This window comes from Rosa chinensis, chromosome 7, assembly GCF_002994745.2.
Source record: "Rosa chinensis cultivar Old Blush chromosome 7, RchiOBHm-V2, whole genome shotgun sequence".
Taxonomy (NCBI): Eukaryota; Viridiplantae; Streptophyta; class Magnoliopsida; order Rosales; family Rosaceae; genus Rosa; species Rosa chinensis.
This window is the reverse complement of record NC_037094.1, coordinates 44,488,055-44,503,614: the sequence shown is the minus strand read 5'-3', so window position 1 is coordinate 44,503,614 and position 15,560 is coordinate 44,488,055. Positions and strand designations below refer to the sequence as shown.

General features: G+C 36.5%; 3 protein-coding genes across 3 annotated transcripts; 1 reads left to right on the top strand and 2 right to left on the bottom strand.

Moving 5' to 3' along the window:
- Positions 1-275: 275 nt before the first annotated feature.
- Positions 276-1,052, bottom strand: LOC112177974 (protein FAR-RED IMPAIRED RESPONSE 1-like). Its single transcript, XM_024316205.1, has 2 exons — positions 969-1,052; positions 276-884 (listed from the first exon to the last, which is right to left on the bottom strand). Exons 1-2 carry the CDS (start codon positions 1,050-1,052, stop codon positions 276-278), a joined length of 693 nt encoding a protein of 230 aa, XP_024171973.1.
- Positions 1,053-4,058: 3,006 nt separating this feature from the next.
- Positions 4,059-4,691, bottom strand: LOC112177973. The gene has a single exon (XM_024316204.1). It carries the CDS (start codon positions 4,689-4,691, stop codon positions 4,059-4,061), a length of 633 nt encoding a protein of 210 aa, XP_024171972.1.
- Positions 4,692-8,779: 4,088 nt separating this feature from the next.
- Positions 8,780-9,412, top strand: LOC112177972. The gene has a single exon (XM_024316203.1). The coding sequence runs from the start codon at positions 8,780-8,782 to the stop codon at positions 9,410-9,412; it is 633 nt and encodes a 210-aa protein (XP_024171971.1).
- The last annotated feature ends 6,148 nt before the right edge of the window (positions 9,413-15,560 follow it).

The window sequence follows — 15,560 nt, the reverse complement described above, 5'->3', positions numbered from 1 at the left end:
ATATCTTGGATCTTAATCAAATATTCCAAAACATGCCAACATGGGAGCCCTTCACTGTCAAACTTTCTACAGCTGCTTGATGCAAAATCATATTTCTTTTCGTAAGTAAGTTCACGAGACTACAAGTATCAATGTTCTTTCGTATAACCTTAAACTGTTCTTGAGTGACATTTTCAAACACAAGTTCAAGTTTATATTTGAAGCTCTCTCTCAACTGTTCTTGAACTTCATAAAATAGTTTATGTGTATAAACCTTGGCCATATGATCTTCTATGTCAAGGGGACATGACAGTTTTTGCCTTCTCATCAATATTAATATTATCCTCCTCTAGCTCAGAATGGCGTTGGTGAAGAAGTCCCCTCTTAAACTGAACCATAAATTCCACCAATGAATTCCACTTAGAAACATAATTCTTGAAGAAAGAATGTTGACTCTCTGCTCTTTGACTACTTGAAATTCCAGCTGAGAAAACATGATTGACATATGCTGGTATCCATGATGAACGAATTTCGTAAATACTTTCTAGCCACTTGTTATAACTCAACCCACTCTTCTCAATAATTTCAATCCATCTTGAGTCAAACTCCTCTCTACTACTTGAATTCCATATGCAGCTATGAAAGTCTTGGTAGGAATCTTGATACTTAATCGCATCTAGCTTCTCAGAAAATTTATTAAGAATGTGCCAACTGTAATATCTATGAAATGTTTGTGGGAGTGCTTCTGAAATGGCTTTAGTCATAGCAGGATCTTGGTCGGTAATGATCATCTTGGGGGCATTTTCTGGTGCATCTCCTGGCATAGCATTTAGAAATTCCTTGAATAACCAAACAAAAGTATCGGCTGTCTCATCATTCAAGAATGCACAAGCAAAGATGATTGTCTACCCATGATTGTTAACACCAGTGAATGGTGCAAAAATCATTCCATACCAATTTGTGTTGTATGTAGTATGAAAGATAACTACATCTCCATAAAAGCTGTAAGCTCGTCTTGAAATTGAGTCAGCCCAAAAGCACCGTGATACTCTGTTTTCCTCATCTGACTCCATTGTATAGACAAAAGAAGAATCTTTTTCTTTCTCATTCTAAAAATGCATGTATAGTAGATCTCCATCATGCCCCTTCTTCTCTTCTCGACAAATTCTCCCATAATTATACAGATCACGTTGTATAAAACCAATATTTTGAATGCCACCTACCTGAACACCAAAGAATTCAAACTGTTTATGCTTCTCCAGATTCACCAAGCTTAGTTGCTGTGATAGAACTGTATTAACTTCTGAAACACGACGGTGAGATCTCAAAAAATGTACTCTAGGCGGGCTTGTTAATGAATGGTTGTCACCCTCGACAAATATAGAGATTGCATATCTTCCAGACTCCTTCTTTCTCACAACTGCAATTCTTGCTTTACAACCCACTTTTGGTAATCCTCTCTTACATTTTTCTCCTTGAACTTTGGAATCTCCTTGCTTATAAATTATAATAGACATACTCCTTCCTCATAAGTTGGGAACTATCTTTGCTGGTCACACTAGAATGACTTCTAATACTAAACCCTTCTTCTTTCGCACATCTATTGTTTCAAACTCTTGGTATAATTTAGGCATCAACTCTGCCTTTACTTGATCATCCTCTGACTCCATTTATTTGAAACTGAAAAGCACACATAATATCAACAATCGAACAAAAAAGAAACCCAGAAACAGAAGGAAGAAAAGTCCCAAATATGGAAAAAACCCTAAATTTTGTAATTGGAAATCAACAAATCAGAAAAGAGAGAGAATCCATACTCTAGATGTGTTTCTCTGCTTCCAAGTCTCCAACTTTTGGCGTGAAAACTGATTTTGAATTACTGACCATAAGAGAGCTACAATTTTCATGAGAGAAAGGAAAAAAGAAAGCTTCGGTGAGGACTGATCGTGCAACCTGAGATCAGTTTCTAGTATTTGGAGACGAGAAGACCTGGATTTTGGGTGCAGAAGAGAACCGGAGACTTTGGTTTCATCGAAGTGGAGAGTCTACAGTTCGTTTTTGTCTTTGTACTTCGATCCGCGATGGTTTCAATAGTGGAGGAGATCGATCTGAGCCGTTGGTTTTCATTTAAAGCAATGGATGGCTGTGCTTGACCCAACCGCAACTTAACTATAGCAAGGATGTCCTCTTTGGAACCTTGCTCTGTGTGTGTGTGTGTAGGGTCCAGATCAAGGTAGACATTTTTTTATACAAATTTTAACACACCTTGTGAGCCATTTGATATTAAAATGTTCAATGGTTCAGATTTATTGTTTAAATGAATCAACATACAATAAGGTGATTGGAAAATGACATGGCATTACATATTTCTAGTCTAAAATTAAACTTTTCTTCATTAAAAGAAAAAGCAAACTTAGAATTTGAAAAATCAAAATTAACATAAACTAAAAAGAAATAAAAGAGGAAGAAGAATAATAGAATAAGGAGTATTGTTCTTATCAATACTGTATATGATCAAAAGAAAAAAAAAATAGCAGAAGAACATGCTATTGAAGCTCTTCACACTCTTTAAAATTGCCCAGGTCATATTCTTTCCCCGATGCACCTTCACAATTGCCCATCTTTCCATCACCATGAAGCTTGAATGACAGCTCTTTGCCATCATAACCTGTATTTTGCCAAAGCTAAGTAGAATGGTTCATGTTGAAATTGAGCAGTGGTCTTTAGAATTTTCTTCATAATCTATCAGAGGCTTGTAGAACATTTTCAATCTTTTGCACATTATCATCATTTTTGTTTAGAATGAATGTACACTACGAGCTTCTAGGGTGGGATGGGAATGTCACCTTGTTGTATGTTGATATCATTCAAATAATAAATTAGAACCATTAAATATTTTAAAATCTTTGCATAAGTGATCTACACATTAGGACCTAAAAACTAAACGGTTGAGATGCAAAATATTATCAGAAAGTTGGTCTAATGGCCTATCTCTAGAAAAGAACAAAAAAAGAGATCCCTCACAAGAAGGTATATATATATATATATTCACAAATGATCATTCAACTATGACTCATTCGACACTTTGGTCACTGAAGTTTCAAATATATCACTTTGGTCACTAAACTATTACACTGTCAATCACTTAAGTTACTTTGTTAATTTTTTTCATTAAAAAAAATTATAAAAAATACTCTTTGGGTGACTTAAGTGATTGACAGTGTAATAGTTGAGTGACCAAAGTGATATATTTGAAACTTCAGTGACCAAAGTGTCGAATGAGTCATAGTTGAGTGACCATTTGTGGAATTTTCGCTATATATATATATATATATATATATATATATATATATATATATATATACAGGGCCCTTAACAATCATCAATATGACTGAAAATTTGCAGAGGTGATTTACATATTAGGACCTAAAAACTAAACAGTTGAGACTGCAAAATGTAATCGAAAAGTTGGTTTAATGCCTTATCCCTATAAAAGACCAAAAAATGAATCCTTTAGTGGAATATATATATATATATATATATATATATATATATATATAGACACACACACACACATACATGGCCCTTCTCATCATGTTTTTCAATGAAGACCCATTTATGTCAATAGATTTCATGTCAGAAGGTATTGGCATCTCAAGTTGAAATCCTTCCTCTTTATTAGTGATTCCAATTTAATCTGAATTGCATCTTTCTATCTAGGTCAATTTTCTCTACGTTGACATTCTTCAACAGAACGAGGTTCGATATAATCGGTCTCAATAATCTCACACGCTACAGAATAAGTGAATACATCATGAAGGATGATAGAGACTCTATCACACGTCTCATGCACACGGCTCCAAAAACACTTTCAGTTTCTAACTTTAGTGCAACTAGGCGGGATCTGTTGCCCTGGTCATGTCAAATAAAGAGAGAAAAATAACACGTACGTGGTCAAACACTATATAAAAAATACCATTTATATTTCCACAACAAACCAAAGGCGTCACACAGGAAAAAAAAATGAATGAAAAAATTGCAGCATAATGAAGAGCTAGCTAATCAACATTTCTAGAATATCACTTGCATTCTAAGCTTTTGACTGTCTGTCCGGACACATCAATTTGTATGGTGCAGTTCATACTAGCTGACTTTTTCTTCTTCATGATCAACATCAACTCCACCTTTCCGGTCAATTTTGCTTCGCTGGTCAGCGTCAACACCCCACCGCTCAATTCGCTGCTGAGAGTAGAACTGCTGGGCAATGCAGCAGTGTTCAAGCTCACAATCACGTTGATCTTCTTGGTGCCACGCATCCCAGCTTTGCCCTTGGGTACAACGACTGTCCCCACAGGTGTACCCTGGTACATGAATGTCACGATACCTTGGTCGAACTTGTAAGGACCCCAGTTGGTGTTCTTGACCCTGATTTGGGTGTTGAAGGTTGTGCTGAACGAAGGTGCTGTAGTGGAAGAGGTGAAGTCTCTGAGGGTGCTTGTGCCGAGTCTAACCTTGGGGGTCTTGACTTTCATCACAGTGAGACCAAAGACAGTCATGACTGCAATCTGGAACACAATGAAAATACCAATATAAGCAAAACACTTGATTCTCTTCTTGCGCTTGAGCTCGTCCTCGGACAAAGACTCCCCATCGCTTCTTGTGTAACCATTTGCCGGAGCCAAAGGATAAGCCTGGTGTGTCTTCTCAGCCATGTTTGTTTTTCTTTTCTGATGCAAACGAATAGGAAATGAAGGAAGTTGTGGGTTTATGTTGCGATGACGATGAAACTATAGGAAATGAAGGAACTTGTTTGTGTTGATGATGAAATAGAAGTAGGAGTCTCTGTATATATAGTGTTTGGAGATTTGGACAATTTCAGTAAGTTAATTGCGAGAATGAGTTTCCTGGAACGTGTATTTCAATCCAGCTAGACACAAAACGCGTCCAAATCTGGAATAAATTATCAATTATCTTCTAGATGATCGATGACTGCAGCAGCATCTTATCTGGGTATTAAATTCATGCCGGCATTGACCATTCCCACGTTTTAAACTCATGAAAGGAAAAAAAAAAAGTAAAGAATAAAAGAAATATAATAATATATAGCACTCCTAGCTGTCTGATTATTGTAAGCAAAGCTAAGAAAGACTTTGTCTTGCAGCAAAAATCTCTAATTATGGTCCAATTCGTTCTAGACGAGTAGAAAATTTATCAACTTCTCTATACTAGCGCGTTACACACTAGCATTTCCTGGAAGCCTACTCGAACTCCGAGGCGGCTGACTATATATAGCACGCAGCTGAAGCCAACATTCCCACAAACAACACTAGCCAAAAGAAAGAGAGACACATTTTAAGCTTTTCTGAGTAATTAAAGAAAATGGCTGAGAAGATCAAACAGGCTTTGGCATCAGTGAAAGGCTTCACCAGAAAAGACGAAGAATCTGCCACTTTGCAAACCAATGAGGAGCTCAAACGCCAGAAGAGAATCAAGTTGTTTACCTATATTGGTATCTTCATATTTTTTCAGATCATAGTGATGACTGTGTTTGGTCTTACTGTGATGAAAGTTAAGACCCCGAAGGTGAGATTGGGCGAAGTTAGCATCACAAACTTGAACGCAGCAACTGCAACGCCTTCATTTGACACTACATTCAACACCCAAATCAGGGTAAAGAACACCAACTGGGGTCCTTACAAATTTGATGCAAGCACCGTAACGTTCATGTACCAAGGCGAGCCTGTGGGGACAGTGGCAGTACCTAAGAGCAAAGCTGGAATGCGTTCCACCAAGAAGATCAATGTTGTGGTGAGTTTGAACTCGAATGCATTGACGAGCAGTTCTACTCTTGGCAGTGAATTGAGCAGTGGGGTGGTGACGCTGACTAGCCAAGCCAAATTGACCGGAAAGGTGGAATTGATGCTTATAATGAAGAAAAAGAAATCTGCCACTATGGACTGCACCATGGCAATTGATCTGTACACAAAGACCGTCCAAAGTTTACAATGCAAGTGATAATGTGACAAGCTAGTTCTTGATTTGTTATTTTTTCATTCATTCTTTTTATTTGTGACGCTTAGGTTTGTTGTAAAGGTTTATACATAATGCTAAATAAATATTCATATTTGTTGTTAGTATGATCCTATTCTTGCCTTTGAGCTCCTAGAATATCAAGGAAATGAAAGAAAATTAAGAAAATACCGAAACCCACATAAGAGGCAGCTGAGAAATTAATCTAGCTAACAACTAGATCCAACAGTAACGTTCAAAGGGGAAAATCAATTCAGTGGAATATATGTACAGATGAAAGTCATCGGTAATCATTACTCTAAGAATACCTCAACATATTTCTCAAAGTACAAGCTGAGAAACTGAAAACGAGGTTGGCTGTTCGTCCGACATGAGGAAGCCTGCAATCGATAATGTGAAAGGGAACATTACGAAAATAATGTTCCAGAGTCTAAACACAGAGCTCATGGACCACTTACAACTTTCAACGGAATGCATAATTAGGCAATAGCACACATGTGGTTCGATCATTCTCACAATTAAGTCATAGTCAGATCAATATACTACCTTTTGTTTAGCATTTGTCAACAATCTTAGAACCAATTTTATTTTTCATCAATTCAGGTATCGAAGGGATCACATGATGCATATATGCCATCTCTATCACTTAATTTCTGTTACAGAATGAAACTAATTTGTCCGAAGTTGACTTAGGACTAACTTATAACAGGTGCCTATGATTGGTGTATGAAATTAGTCACCAACACTAAACAAGAAGAATGCTATAGCAATAAGCATGATAATTTTGCTCTATTCAGACCCTGCGATGCGCTCATGAATCATATAAATGGTCTAATTCAGTCCAGAAAGTAGTGCCACACAAAAGATAATCTTCTCTAATTGTAAGATGGTGACCTTGTAATGGTCCCGTCTTTTGCCAATTTATTGCCTCTTTTCTTGTTGCTATATATCATGCGTTTCTACAAGGGCATTATATAATTAGGATTGATATATTTTTACTTCATTTGACTAACTATTCCTACAAGACTCGTTTTCTCCTAAAGTTCTGGAATGAATTTATGCAAGGCAGGTATTCTTGCTGTCATAGAAATCAAGCATCTGTTTCTATATTAATTAAACAACAGAAAGACAAAAAAAATATGAGCTCTGGTGCTTAAAAGTACTAAAACCATTCTGATATATAGTATACAGAATAAATTGATCAACACCAAACCCAAGAGGTGATACTGACAAAAAAGAATAAATCAAATGTTAGTGACGAACTGATATATCACTTGCATTGCAAGCTTTTAACCATCTTTGTGGAAAGATCAAATGCCATGGTGCAGTCCATATTGGCAGCCTTCTTCTTCTTCATGATGAGCATCAATTCTACCTTTCCGGTCAATTTAGCTTGGCTGGTCAGAGTAAGGATCTCGCTGTTCAATTCACTACCAAGGGTAGAACTACTTGGAATTCCATCAGTATTCAAACTCACTGCGACATTGATCTTCTTGGTGGAACGCATTCCAGCCTTGCTCTTGGGAATAGATACTTGCCCCACTGCCACACCTTGGTACATGAATGTTGCAGTGCTTGCATCAAACTTGTAAGGACCCCAGTTAGTGTTCTTCACCCTTATCTGGGTGGTAAAGGTTGTGTCAAATGAAGGTGTTGTGGGAACAGAGTTGAAGCTTTTGACATTGATTTGGCCCAATCTTACCTTAGGGGTCTTCACTTTCATCACAGTAAGACCAAATACAGTCATCACTATGATTTGAAAGACAATGAAGATACCAATGTACATAAACAATTTCATTCTTTTTTGGCGTTTCAGCTCATCTTCGGATACCAAAGATTCCCCATCACTTCTTGTGTAACCATTTGCAGGGGCCAAAGGATAAGCGTGGTTGGTATTCTCAGACATCATTCTCTAGTTTCGTGGAAAGCTTTGAAAGAAACAAAAGAAAAAGATCTCTTTTTCAGTTTGGCTCTCAAAGTTATGAACTGAGAAAGTGTATTGTTTATGGGAATGATAACAATGCTGCGCCATATATATAGTGCTGCTTAGGAAAATTGATGAATAAATTTGAGTATGGTTGGTGTAAACTTCTTTGAAATGGAACCAGTGCATACACATATATTCGAACTTTTGACTTCTAGTCTTCTATATATTGGTCGCATAAATGAGCTTCGTAAGGAGCTTAATATAATCATTTAGAGATAATTAATATCTAATTTGACATGTGGTGATCAGGGCATACTATTTTAATTTTGGTGGAGAAAGTGAATGGAAAGGCGAACCTATTATACAAACTGCTATTTTGAATTACTCAAACCAGATTCTTATATTCTAAAAGAGGTACTGTGAGAGGCATGGTTTATTGACTTTATTCCTAGATATTAAACTGATAAAAGAAAAGAAACGCATTATAGAATATTAGAATGGAACAAAGACTTAGCCTGGAAACAAAAGGATGCTTAACAAGTCATACAAAGTCCTAGACTTTGTCTTGCAGCAAGCAAGCACCTAAAATAGGACCAAAAGTCTAGAAGACTATATCAAGTCAAAACGTCTATACTATGCTGCAAGTTTGACTATACTTTCCTGGATGCTTAACTACCCCCTTCATCTTTTCAGAAGTCATCTATCAAACACTATATATACCACATTGCAGTACCAACATTGTCACAAACAACTTCACACATACTACACTTGCTCATTTCCTCTTGTACTTTCAAAACAGGAAAAACAGAACATTTTCTTTCAAGACTTCTGAAGAAAAGAAATATGGCCGAGAAGAACCAACAGATGTTTGCATCAGCAAATGGCTACTCCAGAAAGGATGAAGAATCTGCCACCTTGCAATCCGAAGATGAGCTCAAACGCCAAAAGAGAATCAAATTGGCTATGTATATTGGTGGTTTCATTATGTTTCAGATCATAGTGATGACCGTATTTGGTCTCACTGTGATGAAAGTTAAGACCCCAAAAGTCAGGTTAGGTGCCATCAACGTCCAAAGCCTCAACTCTGTCCCTGCCACACCTTCATTTGACACAACCTTCACAACCCAAATCAGGGTCAAGAACACAAACTGGGGACCTTATAAGTTCGATGCAAGCACTGCAATGTTCATGTACCAAGGCTTGGCTGTGGGGCAAGTTAGTATTCCTAAGAGCAAGGCTGGCATGCGTTCCACCAAAAAGATTGATGTCACAGTGAGTTTGAATTCCAATGTATTGCCAAGCTCAAATCTCGGAAGTGATTTGAATGGTGGGATCTTGACCCTCAGCAGCCAAGCTAAATTGACCGGAAAGGTTGAACTCATGTTCATCATGAAGAAAAAGAAGTCGACTAATATGGACTGTACCATAGCATTTGATCTGTCCTCCAAGGCGGTCCAAACTTTACAATGCAAGTGAGCTAAAGGCTGCATCTTCAGCATTGATCAAGACTAGTTCTTGATCTGTTAATTTTTTAATTCATTATTTATTTTTTCTGTCTAATGTTTTTCAAATTGTTTTCCTTTACATTATTGAATATAGAAAGAGAGATGCTTTTAAATGTGGATTCAAATTTGCTCACCACAATTAATTTTGTGGTGATATCACCATCTAATTAAAATTTAACACATCACAATTACTTTTCTCTTTCTTGATTATTAAATTCACCATGGTTAACCATAGTTATAGTGTATTACACATGGCAACACTCTATTGAGGGGTGGTATCACCACCCAAGTATTGTGGTGAGCAAATTTAATTCCCAGAACTATATAGTTTTCAACTTTCTCCACTCATAAAACAACTAGGTCTAAAAATAAGATTAGCATTGGTCTTGCGAATTCAAAACCCTAAAACAAAGCCGAAGGAGGAAAAAAAAAACTGATGGAGAGCGTGCTCTCTCCCGGCCGAACGTCGCTAGCTTTTCCGCCGCTGCGTTCCGGCCCAGGAGAGGATGGTGTTTCTGAGTAGTGGAGGGGTCTTAAGGCAGCGGCGTAGCTCTAGGAGAGAGGATGGGTCTTCGTTTCCGGTTTGGGCGGATCGACTTCGATCTGTCTCTATCGGATCGAGGGCGACAATAGCGGAGGTGCAACAATGGAACTCGGAGTTCCGACGGTGGATTCTAACATCAACGTCCCTGCTTTGGGATGGTGAATCACTGTTACACGTGGTCTAGCTGTTTTGGGAAGCGGTGTCGAACGGGTGAAAACAGTTCATCTTAATGTTGGTGGTGGGCTTGTATCGTTATGCATAGGTTTGGTTATATGTTAAATTGGGTTGGAGTTGAGCTTTTTTAGCTCATGTAAGTCCCTCTCGTTGATGGTCTGGAACTTTAGATCCGATGATTTGTAACCTGTTTGGTTATTAATAGATTGTTTATTCTAAAAAATAAAAAATAAAATAAAAAATCCTAGGTCTAATAGTTAATCCAGAACAAAATTCATGTGAAATTAACTGATCGATATGGATAACCAATTAAGCTTAGATATACCTTTAAAATCAGAAGTTCCCTTGCCATCGCGATTGTACGTTAAGAGAAAGCTAGATGTGATGCCTAATTTGATGATTCCCCTTCTCTCTCTAGAAGCCCTAATTAGCTCAAGGGTGTGGCTATTGCCACCCTATTATTTTCTTTGTTCACCATACTTTACACATTACACCCTACATTTTAATTTCAATTATTAAAATTACTTATCTAACCCATTTCTCTTTCCAAGAGTATATCCTTATATCCAATTAAAAAAAATATTTTTTTAAGAAAAATCTCTTATTTAATTTATACCAATAAAAACATTAAAATATATTCAAGTTTTTTGAGTAACTTTTTTGTTTTGTTTCGATGTTCCTCTATTTTAATCTATGTCAAAAGGTTAGTAAGTTAACAATTATGAGCAATGACAAAAAAGATTGATTTTTTTTTCGTGTTTTAAATTTTACTTTCGTTGTTCACAAAAGGTATTGCAAAGATTTTGATGAAATTAACATTAATAGTTTTGTGAATTGAATAACAAATTAACAATGAGGATGCAACAAAAAGAAGAAAAAAAATAGTAATAAATTCAAATTTGGGTGGAGAATATGAAGATTATTGTTATCCAATGAGGAATTAAGTAGTTTTTGTATTTAATTAATTGGTTATCTATTTATTTTTCTTACAAATTTGGATTTTAGAAAATCAGTGTACTTATTAGTCATTTTGTACTTGGATAATATAGTCTTTCTATAATTTAAATATTTGTATGGTGAACTAAGAAAATAGTAGGGTGGCAATAGCCGCACTCTTAGCTCAATCACTACCGTTATGAGAGAAAAGGTGGAACCTTGCTCTCTATTTCTGAATATTGAAAACGCGGGAACAGCCAGAATGCCACATTTGGTCCATAATATTTAGGCCAGTTTGCCCATTCACCCCATATGGTTTTGTCATTCTTAAGTTTAGAATCTCTAATTGTACACCAATTGAGGTTTTTAGGCGATTAGGGTTACTCTAGCAAGGATTTAGGTAGTGTTGGATTTGTCTTCATATGGCTAGTTCTAATTATTGTGCTCATTCTGTTTACAATGAGGGTTACCTGTCATGTGCTTGATAGCTTAGACCATCTAGGTTTTATCTGGTGTAAGAAAGCATATGATGTACATGCCTTCTGGCCATGGATAAGTAATAAAATGATCTCTTCCTAAAAATAATAAAAAATAAATAAATAAAAGACTAGGAATCTAGAGCAAGGATAAAAATATCGGTTTATACATATCTATTGCAACTTTGAAAAAAAAGAGCTATTGAAAACATTCGGGATATCCGAAAAAACATATCTTTTTTAAAATAGTCAATTTATTGGAATTATATATAAATACATATAAATGTCAACTTCATCTAAATCCCAAAACATACTCTAAGTGGTTGAAAAGTCACTCACTGGTCTACGAACAGACGACATAGACTACATAAAGTCCACTACAGACTATAGATTACATAGTCATAGACTACACAGTACTAAATGATTCATATAATTGTACCATATCATTTTACACTCTTGTGCAGATCATAACCCAACAATCTGTTTACTTTTTCTGAAACTTTAACATAATTTAGGCCAATCATATATAATTGAGAAATATGAAGTGAATGAGTTATTTTTTGAATCATGGCTAGATCAAATTTGTTTTCTTTTGCTGAAATTACTTCATCATGGATTCTCCTCACCCAGATTTGTCTTTAGGGAATTTCTCCTCACGTGGATTCCACTGCTCACTCGGATTTCCCTCGGACGGAATATTCCTCATCCAGATTCGCTTTGAGGGGATTTCGCCTCACTCAGATTCATCACAATGATTTGGATTTAGAGAATTACTTCTCACCCATAATCACCTTGAGAGGATTTCTCCTCACTCAGATTCATCACAATGATTTGCATTTAGAGAATTACTTCTCACCCATAATCACCTTGAGAGGATTTCTCCTCACCCAGATTCATCTTAAAGGAATTTCACTTCACCAAAATCTGCCTTCAGAGGTTTCACTTCTAGATATTTTTCCCAAACAGGTTAATTTACCTCTTTATTAGGCCATATCCTGACTAGAAAATATTGTTAAAATTTTACACCCTGATATAATCTCAATATTCCATAATGTATGTTTCTTTGTGAATAACCGAATTTTATTTTCTATTTTTTATTAGATTTTACAGCTATTTCTTCATTTTATTGGGGATTATCTCAAATATCTAATATAACGAGGATAATGATGATAATGGAGAAATTTCACAGAAAAGGTGAAAGATTAGATAGTTTCCTCCTACGATATATCGGTCCCTCGAAAAAGGGAGATATGAGGAGATATATCGGAAATATCAAATATCGCAGATATTTCAATCCTTGATCTAGAGTAATGTACTCCTATCGCAACAATGCAAGTAATCCTAGTGAGGGATCCCTTTTATTGGTCTTTTTTAGGGATAGGGAATTAGACTTGCTTTTCAGTCATATTTTGGCATCACAACTGGTCCTAATGTGCAGATCACCTCTGTAAATTTTCAGCCAAATTGATTATCGTTAAGACATTCAAAACTGCTATTTACAATTATATGTATGAACGGTTCAGGTTGGACAGATTCGGTTCGTCCATTGATTTAATCTAGTTCGATACCTTAACGATCACCGAATTGATAGAAAATTTGTAGAGGTGATCTACACATTAGTAGCTAAAAACTAAACGGTTGAGATTGCAAAATGTAATCGAAAAGCTGATCTAATACCCTATCCCTAAAAAAACCAAAAAAGGGATCCCTTAGTGGAAGGGCCCTATACACACACACACACACACACACACACACACACAGATCTTATCCAGAGCAAAGCTCCGCTTTAAAAATTAATGTGTGAAGTTCGAGTTTTGGTCACTTTTCGGTCGTATATCCACATCACGACTGTTCAGTTTTTAGGTACTAGTGTATAGATCGTCTCTGCAAATTTTCAGCCAAAATGATGATCGTTAAGGCATTGATAATTGCCTTAAAGCTAGTACGGTTTAGGTTGACAGATTCAGTCCGTCCATTGGTTTAAGAGAGTTAGATACCTTAATGATCATCAATTTGGCTGAAAATTTGCAAAGATGATCTATACACTAGTACCTAAAAGCTAGTACGGATAGGATCTGATATACAGATTTATCTAGAGCGGAACTCTACTTTGAAATTAACGTGTGAAGTTTGAGTTTTTGGTAACTTTTCGATCGCATGTCAACGTACATCTCTACCGTTCAATTTTTACTGTATAAATCATCTCTACAAATTTTCAGCCAAATTGATGATCATTAAGGTATCTAACTCGCTTAAACCAATGGATGGACTAAATCTGTCAACCTGAACCGTACTAGCTTTAAAGCATTTATCAATGCCTTAACGATCATCAATTTAGCAGAAAATTTGCAGAGATGATCTATACACTAGTACCTAAAAACTAAACGATCGAGATGTGGATATGTGATTGAAAAGTGACCCAAAACTCGAACTTCACACGTTAATTTCAAAGCGGAGCTCCACTCTTGATAGGATCTGTGTATGTGTGTGTGTGTGTGTGTGTATTCCATCGATTTCTCAACTTCTAAACAACCCTTTTAGATAGGGGTCATCATGGGCCGGGCTAGGGCCTGCCCTACCCTAAATTTTAGGGCTTAGGGTCGGGCCTGGCCAGGCCTAGTCAAAGTCAACAAAATTTAGGGCCGGGTAGGGTCGGGCCGAGGCTTAAATATGCTAACCCTTACTTGCCCGAAAGGCCCGAGCCACTAGGGCCGGCCTTTTGAATAGGGCCGAAATGGGCCTAAAAAGGCCTTAATTTGTTTAACAAAAAGAAATATATTACTTTTATTTTTTTTATCTCAAAATGTAGCTCTCAATGGTTATATAGGTAATACAAGGCTCATTATTTTTTGTTGGTCATATTTAATATAAATATATACATTGGAATTAACTTATAAGTTATAACATTTATAAATATTAGTTAAGATGGTTATATTCAATTAACTATCTCTCTAAATCTCCCAAAATTAATTGTTGTTTAGCAAAGGAAACAAAAATTAAAGAAAATAAAGGTTAGGAAATCAATTACAAAAAATAGATAAGTTGTATGTTATAGACTAAAGATAAACATATTTAAAAAAGGGTTTTTGTCCATTTACCCCATTTCTAGGGAATTTTTTCCCACTTACCCCATTAAGTTTTTTTTATTCTCTCTTACCCAATACACTCTAAGGGAGTCTTCCCTAATACCCCATTAAGTTTTTTTTTTTTTTTTTTTTTAAAATACCATTTTACCCCTCACTCCTTTGTTACTTAGAGAGAGAGAGAGAGAGAGAGAATGGAAGAGAGAGAAGCCATAGGAAACTCCGTCGGAGCCCGTCACCGGCCGCTGGAATCCGGTCACTGGTCGCCTGATTCCAGTCACCGGTCTCCAGATTCCGGCCAACTTTCGTCGGATTCCTGTCACCGGCCGCCGCCCATTGGACCTTTCAGAAAACCTCACCGGAAATGTTTATTAACCCAATAGACATCTATTGCCCACCAATAAAGGGGCAATAGACCTCTATTGCCCCCCAATAGACATCTATCAACCATGTAATGTATTGCCCTCCAATAGATCTCTATTGCCCCCAATAGAACTTTTGGTCTATTGACCCCAATAGACATCTATTGCCCCCCAATAGACGACTATCAGCCATGTATTACCCCTCAATAGACGTCTATTGCCCCCCAATAGACGTCTATCAGCCATGTATTGTCCCCCAATAGACGTCTATTGCCCTCTAATAGAACTTTCGGTCGTCGGTATTGAAACTAATTTCCTTAAATTTAGACAAATAAAATGTTGATTAAAGAAAAAAAAACGAGGAGATGATATCAATTGAAAATATCTATTGCCCCCCAATAGACATTTAATATACCTCTATTGCCGCAAATTAGATGATGAAATTCTGTTCAAAGCTCTGCGTGTGTAGAATAAGAACAAATTGTATAATACCATGCCGGCTCCGTTGCGAAATCGTTGTCCATTGTTGATTGGCAGTTTGGCA